Below are 20259 nucleotides of genomic sequence, written 5' to 3'. Positions count from 1 at the left end.
ATGCCTGCGACGGATATGTTTAAATCCGATTATTCACCAACTGTGGACGGCCTAAGTAGGTGAATGTATTTTATTTATTTAATAAGGACTCTATGTAGAGTAAATTAAATTATCTGAAGTGTTCGGATATGTAGATATGTCTGTAATTCTATTACTTAATAAAAGAGAAAGAGTGTGAATTCGGAAACTTCGGATGCGATCCAGAATTTATTTTCGTTGATAAAAATTTACACAAGTCGCGAGTGAAAGCTACATATTCGAATGTTTGTCAAAATTACTTGTTTATTTATAAGTAAAAATTTACCATTATGAAAAAAATCACTCAATCAACTGATACTGTTTTTTTTAAGGAAAAATATTAGGCGCTACTATAAAAAAATCAGTAAAATATTAAGAAAATGAAACTCCAATTACAATGTAACACAAAGCAACGTTAGCTATCTCGAATCTCGATACATTCAGTATCCATTCGAATAATAAAATGTTTTCTTAAAAACAAAATACCAACCGGCAACATTGTCGAAAACGAACTAGCAATGCGAATTCACCAGCCGACATGACGTGGGGACGCATTCCTGGGAGGGAACGGTCATCGACCGTCCTCAGCCGCGAGGTCAGTACTGCACCGACCGGTCCATGCGGTCACAGTACACAACGAACAGTAGGATAGCTTGATAGCGCTTTCTACACTTGTAACCTTACACTTGAATTGTGGCGTGGTTTCGTGTATGTATTGGTTACAATTTCAAAAACATAAGAGTCACAGAAAAATATCAGTAAATATAGTTTTTTGAACTTTTTGTATTCATACTTTATTTTAGGTCACTCAAAAGAAGTATTAATTGTACGAATGTATACTTCTTATTTATTTAAATACAGCACAATTACACACATCACTTACAGGAACCTATTTTTCGTCTCTAATAGAGTTTTTTTTTTCACTTTGTTAAAAGTAAAGTGGTATATTTATCAGAATTTTGCCAAATAAAATCGATAATGATGGCTGCCCTACACTTGCTAACGAACTTACCGTTCATTGTACACTGTGTCAGGAGCGACCGGTCCACTCGATACCGTTTCGTAACACCCGCCATTGTTACATTGACGGCCTAGCACCGCGCCGAAAATCAATTATAGAACCACACGCGTAATCTAATTTGTGGTTTGCGTAAGAGAGGATACGTTCGACGCTAAATGCTGCGCTGGATACAATTATTTCGAATTAAAGGCAGCTTTGTAGCTTATATTTTTGGAGTACAAAATACGGAAATACAACATTGTATTAAAGTCGAGTTCAAGGATTAACAAGCTAAAGTGGCTTTGGGTCAATGGTTGCAGGATCAATGTTTGGTGCAGACGAATTCTTGAATGGAGACCACGAATGAGAAGATATTATAATGTAAGAGAAAATCTTCTGTAATCTTCTGTTGTCAAGTTGGGCTGGATGAGATCATGAGATGAATAGTTTAACACACGCTGTGTCTTATCACATATATGTAGATATATAAGAACGTCAAGTAGCCCACTTAGCAAACTTAGCCTTCAGCGCGCACACAAATACATTATCAACACACATTACTAAAACAATTATATGCAACGTGCAAATTCTAGGTTATATTACACACCTCGTGCTATTCAACCACGTGGTCAATAACACAACGGTTTGAAACACAGACGTGTAACAAAATTGACTCTTAATATGTTATTATTTAACGAATAATTTTATTAATTTGAAAATTATTTATAGGAAATATTAATTGAGGAAATAACTCTGCAGGTTACACTATAGGTCAAGCACAGTCAAGTTATTGAAAAATAGATTGATTGGACTTTATGTATGAATGATTTAATCTATTTACTTATTTGTAAAAGCATGCATTTATAGAGTTGTGAATAAATCTTTAGTTTGTTTGTACCTCCATAAATATATTTAATGCTTAAAATAGAATTAGAAGCTGTGTATTAATTGTGAGTTAAACACTTTTTCTGATAAAAATAATATATCATTCCATGTTATAATATTATAATAAGGTGCCATAATTATGTAATTGATTGACAAAAGAAGGGTTAAGTTTAAGGTAAAATTGGAAAAAGTCATCTTGTTCACTAGTGTTGTTTGTGTGTGAAAGAGAGATGGTGTGTGTGTTGTGTGTACTTATAAAGCTTTAAGTATTTTTTTCTTTAATGTGATTTTAATATCAATACAATTCATGCTTTACTAAAGTAATTTTAACACACACATATCGTGTATGTTTAATCAGTTCACAAGTAAGGACAAGTTTTTATAATAAGTCATTTTAATGAGTCATCATTTCATGCTAAGCATTTTTATTTGCGTCATCTTGTAATTGTCAAATGAATGAACATTAGAATTATATTTAGTTAGATACAATAGAATAATATATTTAAGATTAATCCATTACTTATTTAGTCTGTCTGTTGGCTCCAATCTTGTATTGTTTACCTACTGATCGACCATTTTTTGAAGAATAATAAACAAAAAAGATTTTAGTAAATTATTTTCATCGTAGTCTTACTACTGCCTACAAATAATCAGCTTTCTGTCTGTTAGATTAGTGCATCTAAGGGACCACAAACCAAAATAAACCTCCCCTTTAACACGAAGTTAGATTAAATATTTTTGTATATCTCCGAGCCTAGTAACTACTACGTACTAGAGTAAGAAATATGTAGCAACTTTTAATTCAATTCACATGTAAACAAAAACATAAATGAAAATTTTTAAATATCAAAACTCCAATATAAAATCTCCAGTATTATTTTCGTGACAGAAAAATAAATAAACCACATCTTTATAATAGTTAAAGATACGTATCTAACAGACAAAACAGAAGTAATAAATTCATTATCTTTATTACGCTTTTATATTGTAAATCGCTTCTATCGTATATTATCTGTATTCTTATCTTTTTTGGCGAGTAACATCGTTAAATTGAGGATAGTTCCTGTTTATTTAATGAAATCTTGGCCTGAAAACGGTGTTAAATAATTTAATTGTGTAATTTAGAAAACAATTATGTTTCTCGGTAACTATGGCGAACAATAAAATGTAGTTTCGAAATATATGTGTACAAAAAGTTAATTATTTTTATTTATTTCCTTGTTTGGTCTACTAAAGTACACGTTACGGACATTTAATCAAATACACAAATACACAAAATTATATAAATTAATCGCCACAGGAAACTTCAACAAAATATTCCAAGTGTGTAGTATTACTGATTACAAGGCGGAAAATGTATTGATATGCAAGGTATCGTTACCAAATTTATTCCTACTTTTCGCTAAAAATGCGTTGACGATATTTCTGACGACTAAGTTACAAATTAACAATAAAATAACCCAATAAAAGGATTTTTATGAGTAAGTATGTATAAGCTCAAGTTTGAATGATATAATACTTTTAAAAGCCGATAGATGTCACTTTCGTTGAGATCTGTTTTTTTTTTTTTGGTAGGGCATCCTCTGCCCGTGTTGCCTCGTTATATAAAGAAAGAGTACAGGTAAATAACATTTATTTTAGTTATGTTTCAATTAACTTCAAAATCGATGCAGAGACAAATACATAAGAAAAGCTAATGTCAAATTATACCCTCCATCAAAATATAGCATAAGCCATAATCTAACGTAATTAAGAACAGTTAATATTATAGGTGAATTTCAAGTTAAGTTTAATTTCCCTTTATTTACCAAAGACTACCACCTAAATAATTTTATAAATATACCTATGTAAAGGTAAAATAACATACAATAATCGTCATTCAAATTTACTTATTCTGCAGTAATTACGAAAATCACTTTCTTTTCTAACAGTAGTATTTACCTAACCCACATAATGCTTGTGCCATAATTAATACGGTCGGCTTAACACCAGAATGAAGTAATTTTTTCCGGCGATTACCTAACTGGTCCACTTACTGCCCGAGGCTTGAGGCTTCTGTTTGTTATATTTTTTGCAACCAACATCAACATTATACGGGGCTTTGTAAATAAAATGTAGTAGCTACTTTAAGGTTTAAGAATCTTTATTTCTCATAAGACTTTTACATCACTTAGAATGAGGAACTTAAAAATAATTATAATTATTATGTGTCCGGTTTGTCTATATATGTGTTTGTTTGTAATACAGATACCACCAATTAAAACTGTAAATTCTATCTCTTTATCTTGTTACTAAAAATATTTCGTCGTCGTCGTCAACCTATTAGGTAGGTACCGTCCCAATATTGGGCATGGGTCCTCTTAGAATGAGAAGGATTTCGATATCATAACATTAAAAACCAAAACGTAGAATGCAGTTGGATATAGACTACTCAGTCTGGTAGTAAGACTTCTGTTATACTGGGACTAGTTACAGAACTCCACGAGTGGCCGGCATTTTCGGTACCTGATTACTATACCGACTAGAGCATGGATGCACAGACCACGGCCCGTCGGTCGAATACTGGTGGCCCGTCGACAGCAAAAATAATACTCTCGTACATTAGAGATGGGTTGTACTAGGTAGCCTGTGAGTAGGTATGCCTGTTCCTAGTATTTAAAAAAACGTGATCCAGAAACCTGTTCCACCTAGTCCCATAAAGTCTCATTACTACAATTCAATTTGGTGTGGACTTATTTTGGGACTAGGAAGCTAGTTCGTTCATGCCTTAAACGTGTCATGAGCCGGCGGCGGCGTACATATTAAAACTTGGACTAGGTCCGACCTAGTCCGGTAAAATACCTAGTCCCTGAACCTGTTCCAGTATATACGCCTCACCTCTATCGTACATTCGAAAAATATTGAATTCTATTCCAGAATAAAACTATACTTCTGGCGGCCGGCGCGCCATCAGTTCATGATTTGCCCGAGTGGCCCGTAGTCTTAATAAGTCTGTGCAACCATGGACTAGATACTACCTGATAGAGAGTAGTCATCATCGTTTACAGACTTACAACACCAAAGAAGTCAATCAAGGCATTGCTTAATATAAATTAAAATGATGAAATTAGCCTTTTAGCTGAAACTAATAAAATAAGCTAAAATATTCAATGTTTATTATAAGTAAGAAAATATTATTAAATAGATATTCAAATCAACACTAAGGAAATTCTGACATGTAAATGTTTTTATGTCGTGAATATTTGAAATCTTAAATAATTAAAAGCATTTACATAACTTATTTAGCTAAATCAAAATTATACAGTTGTATTATTTAATGAGTGTTGAATGTTATATAGTTTCTTTCGCTATTACTTCTCCATTACAAAAACACTACGAAACGGCGGTAATGGTAGTAAATTCACCGTTCATCGAATTATTTACAAATAAATCTTATATATAAAATTCTCGTGTCACAATGTTAGTTACCGTACTCCTCCGAAACGGCTTTACCGATTTTCACCAAATTTTATATACATATTCAGTAGGTCTGAGAATCGGCTACTATCTATTTTTCATACCCCTAAGTGATAAGGGTTGTTCACCCTTAACATTTTTTTATTTATATGGCAACACAACGTTTGCCAAGTCAGCTAGTATTATCTATTTGTTACTATACAAGGCCATAATTTGAAAAACAGGTTCTGCCGGTAAAATCTGAAGCCGAACACAAATGTGTAGTCACTCCTGAGGACTAAAATGGCCGCCTTATATTATGTAAGTCAGCCGGAATCCACGACCTTCCACGGAAACGTAACACTGCTTCGGGCTATAAATGTGTGATATGCACTGTGATTACAATTGACATATTTGTTCAATAAATTAAATTAATTTCAAGCATTCTCAACAAGTCTCTTCTGTGTAATTAGATATGACGGCACTTGAAATGATAACGTAGTACGTAAGTATTTTAACTATGCTGTGACTAATCAAAATCAATTATCTATTATATAGTATGCCGGACCATCACACACATAATTTATTAGACATATAGAAGTAGCAAATGTGCGCATTATCTTCTGTAATTAACCCCAGAAAAACCAGAAGGATTAGTTCTTTTTAAGGCGGCCACCGGTGAATTGCTGAAAGTTGAAAGCCTCGCATAAGAAAAGAGTAGGTTACCTTTCTCACAATTCCATTAAATTTAACAACAGTATTATAGTATATTAATAACTAATTATTGCTGTTTTGGCTGATATTGAATTACGCGATTGTAACAACAGCAGCAATTGTAACAACAACAGACTTAAAGTATTTTGTTTGTTTCTTTGTTTCTTTCTATCCAATGCAATTTACTATACTACTATAGGTACTTTAAGATTATTTCCGGTTAATTAGATCAACATACCTAACATAATTCCACCAGAGGACAAATAGGTAATTAAATTATGTGTTTAAATAGTTTGTAAATGTTAAAATGTTGTTTAAATCTATATTCTTACTGTGTTTATTTACTCACTAGCCTTCATGTTAATTTGAAATAAATAACTCATAATTATAAAATGAAACCTCCTTTATGACATTTTTGTCCAAGAGGTATTTCTAATTATCTTTCATACAATAATTATGTAGAATCTGAATTTAGAATGACTACTTAAATAGTCATGAGATTATTTACAATACCAAGATTTTTATTCGCCACTGCTCAATAATATTTTTATACATAGACAATTTTTTGTTTACATCGACGAAATGTGGAGAACTTATCAGGAAATTCGAATAACATATTCGTATTTTCTTTTCGCTTACGTAGTAACACTGGCAACATTACCTACTTTCGTAAGCGTCATGCACGTTAGCCGCATTTTACTTGATACGTAGGAAATTATGACACAACATCCTTCAAGCAAATGTATGACTAATTTAATGAAACATTTTGTAAATATTGCCTGCATTAGTAGCAGTGTGAAGTATGCAGGTTATTTGACTACTTTTATACTTCAATTAATTTCAGGTTCAATTAAAACTGAAGTCCAAAATAGTGACATTTTTATTTGTCTCTCGTTCGTTTTATAAGTAAATGTGTGAGTATGCTTACATTTCAATACGTATCTAAAATTATGTCATCGTATGATTTTTGATATGGATATATTTTTAAATCCACCCGATAAGACGAGAGATTAAAATAAAAATGATTAATTATGGCATTACGGGTCGTACGATAACTAATCTCTGATTAGTGAAATGTATAATTTTAATGCATCGAGTTATGACTTATTAAAAAGTTAAGTTTCGCAGATCCAGATAAGTGTATCTATAGTTTATGTTATGTAAGTACTACTTAGTGTACAAATACATTTACAAAATACAATTGGATTTATTTGCCATGAACGTGCGCAATATGAAATTTATCCTGAGATTTACGAGAACTATTCCCGGAGCGCCATGACTAGGATCTCCGCAAGTAAGGTGCAAAAAGAATTCTTCTTCAAAGCCGGTGACGCTGGAGATTCCTCTGATGTTGTAAATGTCTGAACGACGGTGATTAATTTCTATCTGGTATTCCTAAGTATACAAAACCACTTCTTAATCATAAGAATTATAATCAGGTCTATATTGCAAACGTTGCCCAAACAAATTGCATTACCAAGGTATGCACTGCTATCTTGTAAGTGTCTGTCGAACACTTAAAAAATAGCAGTATAACAAGGTATAGTAAAATAAATAATATATTAAAGTGTTGGTTATTATAACAGATAAATTAGCTTCATTTTGTCACAAATTCCATCAGAATCAACTTATTTTTGTCAGCTTTCCGTACGCGTCCTTCAATTTCAATCAATCGGGTCATTGCACAGTCCGGCATCCTATTTTAAGATAAAAGGCATTTATCTAGCAGCTACTCTGCTTTTTTGGTCAGTTTTTAGCGCATGACGTCAACGTTCTACTGATATTTTTTATAACTTTTCAACAGATTTTGGGCAAGTCACTCTGACAATACCTACGCTTAAGTTCTTATAATTGTAATACTTCCTATCCTATCAGTTGTTTCTTTACTGATATCATTATTTATTTTAAGCCTTTATGTTGTAACCATCTTGGTTTTTTAAGTAATATAACGAAAATGCACTCCACCTGGTGGTAAATGGTTACCAGATAAGATCCCCAGATAAGATTTCGATTCCCAGTGAGATCGGCCAGATGTGTTGCAATCCCTGAGGATGCCGTTGGAATGCCCCAAAAGAGCATGTCTCCCTTCTGAACCATTCAGACTAGAACACCGCAGCGCTGAACATAGCTATAGTTAGGCAGGAATATCTAATCCTATCTGGAGTTGATTACAGATGTCTATGGGCGGCATCAGGTGGACTGCATACTCGTCTGCTACTCCTATATTATAAAAAAAATTCAAGACTTAACTAATCAACTTAGAGGATAGTTTCAAGAAAGATATGCGGTATTCTTAATAACTCACAAAGGCTAAGTAGTAAAAAGACAATATCCAATTATATGTACGTACTTACCTTGATAGAAAATAACATTATCCAATTGGACAAGAAAATTGATCTGTCCTTGTGTCTCTTACAGAAATAGATTGCCTTATCGGTCACGATAGAGGTAATTTATTGAGATGACCTCTTAAAATTAGAGATGTAATTGATGCTGCGAAAACGCAACGTGACCGCTGCGGGACGTGTGAAATATAGGAAATGTTATTAACGGATAATGTAGCTTTCCAATGATAAACCAATTATTACTATGGTTTAGTAGTTTCAGAGTTTATAGATTATTAACAAACAAATGTGTCTTCTATATATTGTTAGTACACATAACCGGCATCAATAAAGATTGTTATCCAGCATGACATTCTTGTATTCGCCTGTTTCTACGAAAGAGAGTGAAAAAAGCTGCCATTTTAGAACACGGTCTTCATTGAAACAAGCAATTTATTCAATAATCTATCTTAGTGTTTATTTCCAATGAATCGTTCTATGCACGTATAGGTATGATAGAATAAAGATGACAATACGTATTCATAGCTATGCAAAGTGGTCAGACAAGTTCCAAGTTGTTTTTACTAAGTTATGAATGTATGGTTGTGGTCTGAGGTCGGCGATCCTAAGCCATTTCGATTATTATACAAATTGATACAGTTTTACCATATGCTTTGTTATTATAATTAAATATCCATTTAAATACATAAAGCACTTTTTGCATAATTCAGCAGTAATAAAAAAATATTCTGTTCTCAAAGTATCAGAAGCCAACACAAGCCAAGTGTATATTAATTATTTTTTTATAATATGAAACAATGTATTATATGTACAAATTACTTAATTGATGGTAATTATTTACTATCAGAGGAAGAGCATAATACCTATATTAGAGTAGGCGCATAAGATCATAGTAATAGTATAACTATTATATATCTTTATTATAGGATGTTTCATTACACAACCAGTGCTATAAATGTATCAAGTTACAAAAGTACCAAAGTCGAACTTAAAACGTCAGGTAAGAAGTATGTTATAAAACTATGTAAGATTGATAATATTATAGTCCGCGTACAACTGCTAGTCCGCTCTGAATATAGAAATGAATCGCGTCGCCATAGTAAATTGTATGACTACACCTGCTCGCAACAACTTCAGAGCAGATTATACCAACAAACTAAGTTGCCACATCTGTCGCACTTGCTGTGCATTAAAATATCATGTAATAAAAAAAAATAGGATTGTATCACATATTTTTTACCTGAATGTTTGTACCTAACCCTTCAAACTAGTTGTTACTAACGGGAACTTCAGTATCCACAAAGTAGTCATTATCGGGTATAATTTATAACGATGTTTACACACATGACGGTCACATCGCCCAAAGTAGCCTTAATTAGTTAATTAGCGCATTCACTTAATTATGTTTTATTTTAATTATATTCGAATTACATTTGAGGTTAATGTGGTTGACAATTTAATTTATTTACCTATGTATACGTTATGTAAATTGTGTTTTGATGACATATTTAATGCCACTAGTCGGCAGCCTTACACGTGCTGGGTTCGATATCCCGAAAGACAGACTTCTTAATATTTCAGATAAAGTCTTAGGTCAGAGCAAAGCCTTGTTTCTCGAAGATTAAAAAGATTACAAAGACGTCTGTCTTACTGTGTGTAGTGGACTAGTGGTTAAGAGTAAGTAGGTACCCTATTTCAGGAGCTATACGTGAAGAGTTGTAGCTACAGCTTCATTTAAGCTTTAAAAAATATGCTGTTATGCAAGAATGATATAATTCTCTAAACAAGAATGTCTTATTTAAACAAACTTGTACCTACTAACCATAGATTAGTAAAGATACTTCGCCGCCTTGAAATTGAATGAAGCCACAAACGGCTTATTATCGTAAGTTCTTTTTTTGAATTCTTGACAAATAAAAACATTTTTAGAAAAAAATTACGAATAAATAACTAATACAGCGTAATTTACATGAATTTACATAATAAATAAATAATTATTTCAAATATTTTAGGGATATTTTAGCACGGAGACGTGGCAAAACTTTTTTACGCAACTATTTCAATTCTCAAAACTGGGTACATTTTCTTGTTAGGAGTGAGTAATCTTTATTAATCTATGCTACTAACATAGAATTGTTAGGTCGTTTGGTCACCAGGTAATAGTGATAATTTTGGTATACAGCAGCTCTATACCTTTCCGGTTTAGCACTCTCGCCTGATGTATACTAAGTACTGGTATAATAAGCATATCGAAATCTAAATAATTATATTGCAATCCAGGCGCCGATGCCGTCTTCGGAGGCAGCAATGCATCTGTGATCATCTTCAATCGCCTGTTATATTTTGAATCGGTTATAGATTTGGATATTTATATCAGAGTCCAAATACAACGGAAACGTTTCATATTTCAAAGTAATAATGAGGACAGCAGTGACCACTTAATACTTTACTATTATTTTATTATGTGTAGTGATAACTTGCTTAATATGTAACTATTATTTTATTTTGCCAGAATGTTTTGGAGAATCATTGAAATTTCATTTATTGTAATTTCCACGTCTAATTAGGTTATATGCAAATGCCAAAATATCAGACTACCAAAATAACAGATTTATTTTATCTAGCCTTTTATGAATCTATTATTTTAGTAATATGTAAAAATCACCTGTTTTGTAATTTTGTTTCGTGTATAGAGATCCAGAGCTCATAGTACTAGAAATATTAGTGAATACCTAACCCTTGCCTATGTTACGGAAGTTTCAAACTAGCTCCGTACTACGTCCACACACTTGAAGTCCATTTAATACTTATACGGTAACGGTAGCGAACATGTTTCAATGGTTGAACTTTATAAGTAGCCTTTCGTAATACGGTTCGTATAAAGTTTACATAGAATTCGCTCGTTCTATTCAAGTGCTTTCGAACGTTGTAACTCGGCGGGAGATAATTATTCCGTTGCTCTTCAAACAGAGGGTAGGCAAGTGTTTGACGTTTTGTTGAATAATTTTACCTGCTCCCTGTGTAGCTTTGAATCAGCCCTCTCCAAGACGAGTTGACGCACAACTTATTAGAATTGAGGATGTGTAAGCCGTGGTTGCCTACGTCACTGCTATATGTGATTAAAGTTTAAACCTACTTAAAGTAAATAAAAGTTATTTCGTTGATGATGAATTCGTTTGCCATCGAGTCACTTGTAAATCCTACAGGTGTAATGTCTTTATCGTTAGTGGTATTCCATATCGTGAGAACTTCAAAATTACTTACTTTCATATCCAGCCGTCCAGGACCACAGCGACACCATCGACAGCAACCAGTGATACATGAGGCCTTCGATCTTCCAATAGAGGGGGGCGTACAAGGGTCTCGTGAGACGCAGCGCCATCATCCACACCACGTAAGCGGGGATGCAGTATATGTTGTTCACGACCGCGAATGCCGTGCGCGCCGCGATCCGCACGTACCGGCTGAAACACCAGGGCCGCGTCGGTTCATCCTTGCCGCCTCGCCAGTACGCAAACAGAGACGGTGACACTGTGATTGGTGGGCATGAGAGGTGAGGCGACCCCGGGGCCGAGGGATTCGGTACTAGCGTTAGAGGCGAGGCGGCACCGCACCGCGTTCTCCCTGCCGATAGCTGCCGAGGCGCGGGGGCTTTCGTCGGACGCGGACAATGGCGCTGCGCGTGCAATCAAACACATTCGTACATTCGACGATATTTATTAATGGAATCGTTCACCGGTTCACTGTCGGTATATTTCGTTAAGTAGACTGCGAGTACAAATTTAAAAAGTGCCCGCCGACGAGCGACGCAGCGCTCGCCGGTCGAGCTCACATGCGATTTCATTTGCGACACACATTTTACACCGATTCGACGTAACAATTAACTCGTACGACGCGAGCACACATAGACAGACATACACAATTTTAGTTTACGATGCATACTGTGGCACGACCGCGGCCGGTCGGGTTCGTCGTGTAAAATCAATACAAAGTTCATTATATAAAATTAAAAAACGACATCGGACCGCTGAAATTATACAAAAATTACAATATTAAAGACTGTACACTATCTAATATATACAACATTTGCCAGCATAGATATGTGCGGGGGCAGTATATACAGGGCGGTGGGTACGGGCCTCACGCGGCCGCGCTCTAGGCTCACACGTTGTAGTCGTGGGCCATGAGGCCGTGGACCTGCTCGAGGCGGAACGCGAGCCGCTGCTTCTGCGAGAACTCGTCCTCCTCGAGCGTCACCATCAGCTGTTCGTTGTACTTCACCGCGTACGCGTACAGCTCGTTGAGCGCGCAGTTCGTGTTGAACTCCTTTGTGTGGAGGCGCGACTCCTCGGCTAGCATCGCGTTCATATCTTGATCGGATATCGCCGGCATCAGCTTTATATCGGCGTAGTACCGTTCCACCCATTCCTTATACACCGGTATATCTTTAGCGTACAGAAGCTTGGACGAGGGAGAGTCCTTGCCGAGGATGTGGTCGGAAGTGGAGCAAGAGTCCATGAAAGTTTGCGCGATAACAGACAGACATGAGTCCACAGTATTGGACTTGTGAACGTCGAAAACGAAATTGGGATTTTTAATAAGATTCACCCAGAAACGTAGGGGAAGAGAGTTACTTTTCCAAGTGTGCACTACTTCGGGATCGGATATCGCGTGCTGGAGCGCCTGATCATCGAGGAAGTCGAACATGTATTTTATTGCGAGAGGCAATGCGGAGCCGCGATGCGCAGTGCTGAAAATAGTTTCGAATAAATCATCCACGAATTTCTGCAACGTGCCCTTGGTGGCAAGAAGACGCGTAAGATATATTTCGGAGACCATTTTATTTCCACGCTCTCCCTCTTTGTGCGCGTCACCGTCGTGGTGCCTAACGAGATGCCAATATTTAAAACCGCCGCCATGTTCGTACTTGAGGGGACTAGCCGGAGGGCTGGCCGAACCGTATTTACCTCTATTGAGCGTTTCGTAAGTGTGCGATTTATCGTTTTTCTCCATGTTCGAAAGGTTATACACGGAACTCTGTTTAGCTACGAGACTGAGACATGCGCCGTCCGGAACGCGATAATGATTGAGGGTATTGAGCTTGCGCCACTCGCCCTCGCATTTAGTAGTGCTGTCTTCGTCATACAAAATTAATCGACCGCATGCACCCGTGCGCCATTCCAAGTCTAGATCGTCACGACTTGGCCTTTGAGAATATGGCGTTGCACGGTAAATAGCGTCTAAGCATTTCTCTTTTACTTGGCTAATCGTATCACAGTCGAGAACTTTAACTTGCACGTTTTCTGTAGTAGCCTCCAAACCGCTAACGAAGATCGTCTGTTGCGATATGGACACGCTCACAGTCATCGCTTTGAAGTCTATCGACTGCCTAATGAGTTTCTCCTCGCTAAGAGAATAACGCGCCTCGGAGGTTATTGCATCCACGGGTCCTTTATCTACTTGACCTTTCATCGACCTAAACAAAAGATAAAGCGGCTCGCCTGCGCATTCTCGAAGGAATTTGTACAATAGGAAAGTAAACCAAGCGCTCAACATTTTTTCGGCTACACTTTCTGTACGACGCAACAACAATTTAGGGTGACTTTTGCCCTCCATACACTTCTCTATAAGCTCCGCTAGCAACGTTTTCAATACATCTGTGCAATACTCCATCTTACTTTGTAAAGTTACCATAATTAGTGAAGCTACATTAACACGATCGCGCATGGAAAAATATCTATTGCTTTCTAAAGTACGAATAAATAATAATAGGAATGTTTTGTTCATAATAAGCTGCCCAAACATTCGCAGACCTTTCTCTTTCCTAATAAGCTCTGGACGTTCCCATTGCAGGACGGCATGTTCGTCTATATTGGGGAACAATATTTTCATAGCATACGAACGATAATCAAGGAAAGGTATTCCGCCCGTTACGTCACCTGTTAGATCCGTCATTTCAGTTTGCAGTTCTGCGAATGCTTCTTTACATTCAGCAGCTACCCTTAATTCTAAAATATCCATTTGCTCTTGCATATTCTTTAATACCCTAATATTTTCTGTGGATTTTCTCCTATACATAACTAGAAACACGACAAATACTAATATGAGTATTACTATACTGGCAATAACACCGAATAATACTGGCTTACCGATAGCCGCTTGCAAACCTGCATGTGACGAATATGATAATTTACCTATCTTATACGTCAGAGCGCGACCGACTTTAACTACCACCTCGGGCGTATCAACCCCATCAGGCAACTCATCACGAGAGGGAGGCCTGCAAGTTAATTGATGCCTCGAAAGAGAAGTTACATTACATAAGCTCTCTCCTATACGAACTACAACATCCCTTTCTGTGCAAGCTCGGTCTAGATTTTGACCGTTGATTGTTAAGTATTCAGACTTGTAATATTTAACATCTTCGTCAAATTTCTCATAGATAGGATCCGGATAAAGCAAGAAAGCTCCATTATTCTTACTTGTAAGATTTTGCACGCTTTGTACATCGTCCATATTGAAACCGTATTCTAATTCTAAAGGCTTATCTGGATCTATATTGAGGCCAGCGCTTTCGATGCCCGGAGATTCGCAAATGAGATGGGTCTGAAAATCGACTCTATGACAAGGGGCTATGTACGGTCTGTTATCGTGATACACATATATTTGAGGGAATTGTACGGAATGGAAATTTCGACCCATTACTTTGATGTTTATCCCTCCGGACGGAATGCCTTTGGGTTGTTTGCGTTGCGATGCTGTAGGTGGACCTGATTCAATGGAAACTACCACGGGATCCTCTATGTATTCGAACTTCTCACGTTCCAAAGTGCGCATACCATTATCGAAACGCATCCGGAGCGTGCCCATTTTCAACTGATAGGAATGGCTCGTCCTACAGACAGCCTCATCGGACGATACAGACAAAATAGCGCATGGTAAATCATCGATAAACGCTTGAATGTTACTTCCTGCGTTAAGATACTCGCCTGTGATACGTAATTTTGTGCCACCGGATTGAGGACCATATTTTGGTTGAATTGAATTTATTTTAGGATTAACGAAAGCATAATGTTGTTTTGATTCTCCGCGATAGTCTGCGACGCGAACCACCACGGGACCGTCCCGAGGTACCTCTTCGCCCGGACCGTCGACTGTGCAAACAATACGCCTTGTTTTCACATACAATTCTATGATAGGCTGACATTTAATACCCGCTATAGTAACACCGTTGTAGATATCCGATATGTTACGACCTAGATTTATGCCCTCGATGGTTATATTAGTCCCTCCATCCCACGGACCTAACAACGGTTTGAAAGAATGAATTTCGGGATTAGGGCAAGTCTGAGTACGATTTAACCAAACGCTAGGAGCACCACATTGCTCTTGAACTTCGCACCTATCGGAGCCCTGACACCAACCGCACCCAAATTTCTCCTGGAGAGCTAAACATATTCCGCAGTTGTCCGCCATATCAGTACATCGATAAATAAGAATATGAGTATTATCTGGGTTATCTAAAGGTTTCGATCCTCCCCATATGACGGCGAAAGAAGCAGTTATATTAGGTGCACGAGACGTATACGTAAATTCGACCGCTTCGCAGTAAATAGTATCGGCAAGAAGTTGGGCGTTTACGTGAGTTACGCGACCCTCTATATTAAACTGGCACACGAACCTCGTCTGTACTATGAATTGTCCGATTATATGAACCTTAACTTTTATAGCCTTCTTAACGCCAGATGGTACTAAAATTTCGTTCGTGCCGTCGGATGTTGAGTTTATAGTAGGGCAGAAACTGGGACCAGAGCGATAACTGGGACCTATTCTACTGACGCCTGTTACGAGTATATCGTTCCTACAATTTTCGGCGGTATCGTGAGTGCAACGGTGGCCATCGACACACCAGTCGCAAGGGAACGAAGAACTGACGCACTGGGTACACGAGCTGTATGTATTACAATCGAAAAATGTAAAGTTTGTAGCTACGAAATCAGGTCCCTGAGTAGTGCGCACTGATAGTTTGGCAGTGAAATGATGTTGACCAGCAGGAATAGGTGGGAGCGTATCCGTACGCGGTGTAGTACAATTAACCCCATAAGGTTTCCTAGTAGCATTAGTTATAAGAGTACGATCTAAAGCTGTAAATGCACATAAGAATTGTCCGTTAAGTGTGGGCAAGTTCTCGATTACTAAATCTAAGGTTCTAGCTGTCGTTCGTTGCAATAGGTTCGGAGTTACTTGACTAATCGTTGTGCAACGTCCGCTGCGATACGAGATCCAATATAGGGGATCTTTAGCTGCTTCCTGACAGTCCGATCGTAGACTGCACTTGTTCTCGAGAGAACACCATCCACAATAAGGGTCTTTGGCTCCAAGACATGTCAAACACGATTTATATACGCTACACTCCTGAACTTTCACTTTCGACACGTTCCTATCAGTCATCACATATAAATGCATTAATTGAGTATCAAAGAATAAGTCTTTATTCACTGGCGATCCTTCGTCGACAGTTATGTCACCGTATTCAAACGCCGAGGTGGCGCTCTCTACCACGATCTTCTTAAGGTGGCCATCGGCGGTGCCGGCGAACACGACTGTGTAATCTCCAGTTGCTGTAGCTGCTACAGCAGTTAGCCTCTTCTCGAAAACCGCGACCGGCACCGCTTCAACAGGTTGCTCGCCACCTAACGGAGTGTTAACATCCAATCCGCAAAAATCTTCACTTATAGATTGTAACTTCGTTCCGATACATGCATGTGACGGCGATATAAAGTCTAAACCTCGTGAACCATTCCCACTGAAGCATGTCTTTATATTTTGCATGAACTTGCGGCGGATGGCCTTAAGCGAGTAAACGCATAACGCCGATATATTCGATGGTGTGTTGGTGTTTATAGACACGCTCTGACTAAAGGCGGCAAATAGAACATCATGTTGAGCCGTTATGCCGAGCTCGCCAGCGAGGACAGAACCGGCTTTGCCAACAAATGCTGCTTGCACGAGATTGTAACCAAAATTGCCGCCGCCTTCTCCAGTACACGACATGGGTATTTCTGTGTAAGAGTAATAGTTTTCGTCATCGTGACATACGCGTACCAGTTTACTGTAGTACGTATCAGATCCAACACCTCGTAACTGTATAGTCAAGAAATAGCTAAATCCTTCGGAACTGAAGCCGTACACGTAGTTAATAGGATAACGTTCACGGGATAGTGAATTGACAAACATTCTCGTTCCAGTAGTGACCGCCGTTCGCGCGATCATGAAGAGTCTATCGTCCTCGAGGGAACGACTGCTCACAGTGGGTACTTCAGAGCGATAGGGAGAATTTCCAGTAAAAGTGACGCCCACGTACATAACCTGAGTCATCGGAGGATTGGGAGGTCCCGGCGCGATGAACGCCACCGTGGACGCGCTGGCGTTGTTCGCCACGACCGGCTCGCGTACCTCGCGCACATCGTGCGATATGTTATTCAGATTCCGCACCGAACACAGACCTTGCAAAACCGAACCGCAAGTTATGAGGCGGCTCGTCGCGTAGTCTATCACGAGCGCCTTGTTCACATTATCCGTGGGTTTCTTCACGAAGCTGGCCGGGCAGTCGAACGTGCACTGGGCTGAGTCGTTGACGGGGCCAGTGATGATCGACTGCGCGACTTCCAGGTCGGGAGAGAGCTGGTAGATCCAGTTGACGGCACCGATGTACACGCGTCCCGTGTTGCGATCGACGACCAGGTGATTGAATTGGGAGGACTGCGCCGGGTCGGAGAAGGTGCGCACCACGTCCTGCGAGGCGCGCGCGGCGGCGCACGCGGCCCCGAGGGCCAGCAGCACGCGCCACATGACGCGGGCGCATGTGGCCTACCGCCGTCTCCCGCGCAGGCAACCACCCGCCCATCTGGAACGCGACACACCCGCTCAGCCACTGCCCGTCGCCGACGCTTCGTTCCCATCGCACCGCACCGCTCCGCCGCCCGATTTTCGCCAACGAGGGCCTGACGATGACGTGGTTTCTTTGCCTAGTTACGATATCTAGTGTATATCCGCGCGCGAGTGGTTACGCGAAGGCTCGGAGGGGTCCAGTGCGATCGGAGCGAGTTCGCGAGCTGAAGCGAGAACGCGCAGTAACCCGCCTTCTCCGACGGTATCAGTACCAACCCATTTTATATTTAAGAAATGTTGATAAGAAACTCGAAATAGTACTTGTGATACGAGGACTGAACTGAGTATCCGTAATTCATGTGTTCGATAGTACGTCAAAACTGTAAACACTCAGGTGCAGCGTAGTTAATGAGCAAGTGGCCTAAACGTCGGAAGTTTTTCATCAACGCGTACAAAAATAGGTTAGTACTTGGAAAGAGCGGGCACCGGCGGCCCCGACGCGGTCAGTGCACTGATAGTCACACGCCGACGAAAGCCTCAGCATCATAAAGGGAGTAAAAAAAATAATACATTTGGCATGCTTTTCGTAACGAGGGAGCGAACGTGGTAGCGCAACGATAAACGATAAAGAAAAAAATAGAAAATCATATTTGGAACAGAACAGAATACATCGACGACATCGAGTTATACTTACAGGATAGCCATGACGGTTTAAGATCGGACGGGCTTCGAAATTTCACTACTTGATCATATGCATGTATGGGAGCGCACTTTCATAATGCGGGGACAGCGCTCTGGGCTCTGGCAGAGACCTGTAACAACAAACATTACGGTTTAAGGCCCGCTCGGGCTCCATCGATCCGTCGTGGTGCACGGCACTATGGGCTAACATTGCCTACACGCCAACAACCTATTAAATGCGCGTGTTAACCTTAATCCTCTAAAACTACTCCCATACGATATTTTATTACCTAATATAAAAACAAAATTTGTGACCCAACATTTACATTCATTCGCCGACTTCGCCCAACGAAATGGAACGCTCAATTGCTACTCTGCGTTCCTTAGAGCTATAAAAACGTAAGGCACTCGATAAATTCGGTTCGGTAAATCGAATGTCGACTCAACACTATGCGGCGACCGCAACCGGTCGCAATGTAAAATGCATTCCCTGCCTCCACCCACTCGGTCTAATCTACCACCTACGCGCATCGTCCGACATAAAAAAACTATCACATTGTCATTTATACACAAAAAGCCCTAAGACGGATTCGATTTGAACGCTATCTGTACCTATTCCTTTGAGCGAACGGAGAAAAGAAAGTCAGCCATTACCGCGCACGCGAGTCGATAAACGGAAGCCATTCCAATAAACGCCACGCACTGTCGACCGAATAATAACAATATTTAAATCTAAAACTCACCTTAGATAAATATTATCTCTCGATTGGTACAATCCTTTGGAATCCACGACCAGTTGGTAAAGGAACTACTTGTAACACTTATTGCACTTCACAATATTCTTTGTATCACTGTTGATATTTCTAACAAAACACTAAACACCACAAGCGACGAATTATCACAACATATTCTTATATAAAATAAACTCTATAAATTAGCAGAGCCCGACTCAATCAGTAAAATAGCCCGTTTGCACAAGAGTCCACGACAAGAGCATCAGTCTTCGTACATCGCCATGGAATGAAATGATTCGGTTTCGCTTTTCGAACGAGTCTAGGCGTGACTGTCCGAGAAGATCCGAACACTCCCGATTCATAAAAATAGTACACAAAGTTGCCGCTAGGAGCAGCACATTATTAAAACGCGTTCACAATTTACATTTAATTACGATAATGATAAGGAGTTTTAAATAACTATAACTTTAAATAACTATAACTTATTGTGTAAAATATAGTTTTACTGTAAGTTATGCATATCTTCTTTTACATTTATTATAAGAAAGGCATTAAC

General features: G+C 38.7%; 1 protein-coding gene across 2 annotated transcripts in view; it reads right to left on the bottom strand.

Moving 5' to 3' along the window:
- The window catches only part of PlexA (plexin A), a 311934-nt gene extending 291882 nt beyond the window's left edge, over nt 1–20052 (bottom strand). Inside the window, exons 1-3 of one of the 2 annotated variants that reach the window (XM_073073964.1) lie at nt 19713–20052; nt 18983–19100; nt 11662–11861 (exon numbers count right to left, since the gene is read on the bottom strand). In XM_073073964.1, coding sequence (XP_072930065.1) covers nt 11662–11861; nt 18983–18993 — 211 coding nt within the window. In that variant the 5' untranslated portion in view covers nt 18994–19100; nt 19713–20052. Of the gene's footprint in view, nt 1–11661; nt 11862–12098; nt 18305–18982; nt 19101–19712 lie in introns of those variants that run through there. The other variant, XM_073073958.1, reaches the window with a different exon arrangement.
- Between the last annotated feature and the right edge of the window lie 207 nt (nt 20053–20259).

This window comes from Epargyreus clarus, unplaced genomic scaffold (assembly GCF_041222505.1).
Source record: "Epargyreus clarus isolate Ecla_fem2 unplaced genomic scaffold, WU_Ecla_fem_2.2 ptg000001l, whole genome shotgun sequence".
Classification (NCBI taxonomy): domain Eukaryota; kingdom Metazoa; phylum Arthropoda; class Insecta; order Lepidoptera; family Hesperiidae; genus Epargyreus; species Epargyreus clarus.
Note: the sequence above shows the minus strand (reverse complement) of the source record. Positions and strands in the feature narration are given on the sequence as shown.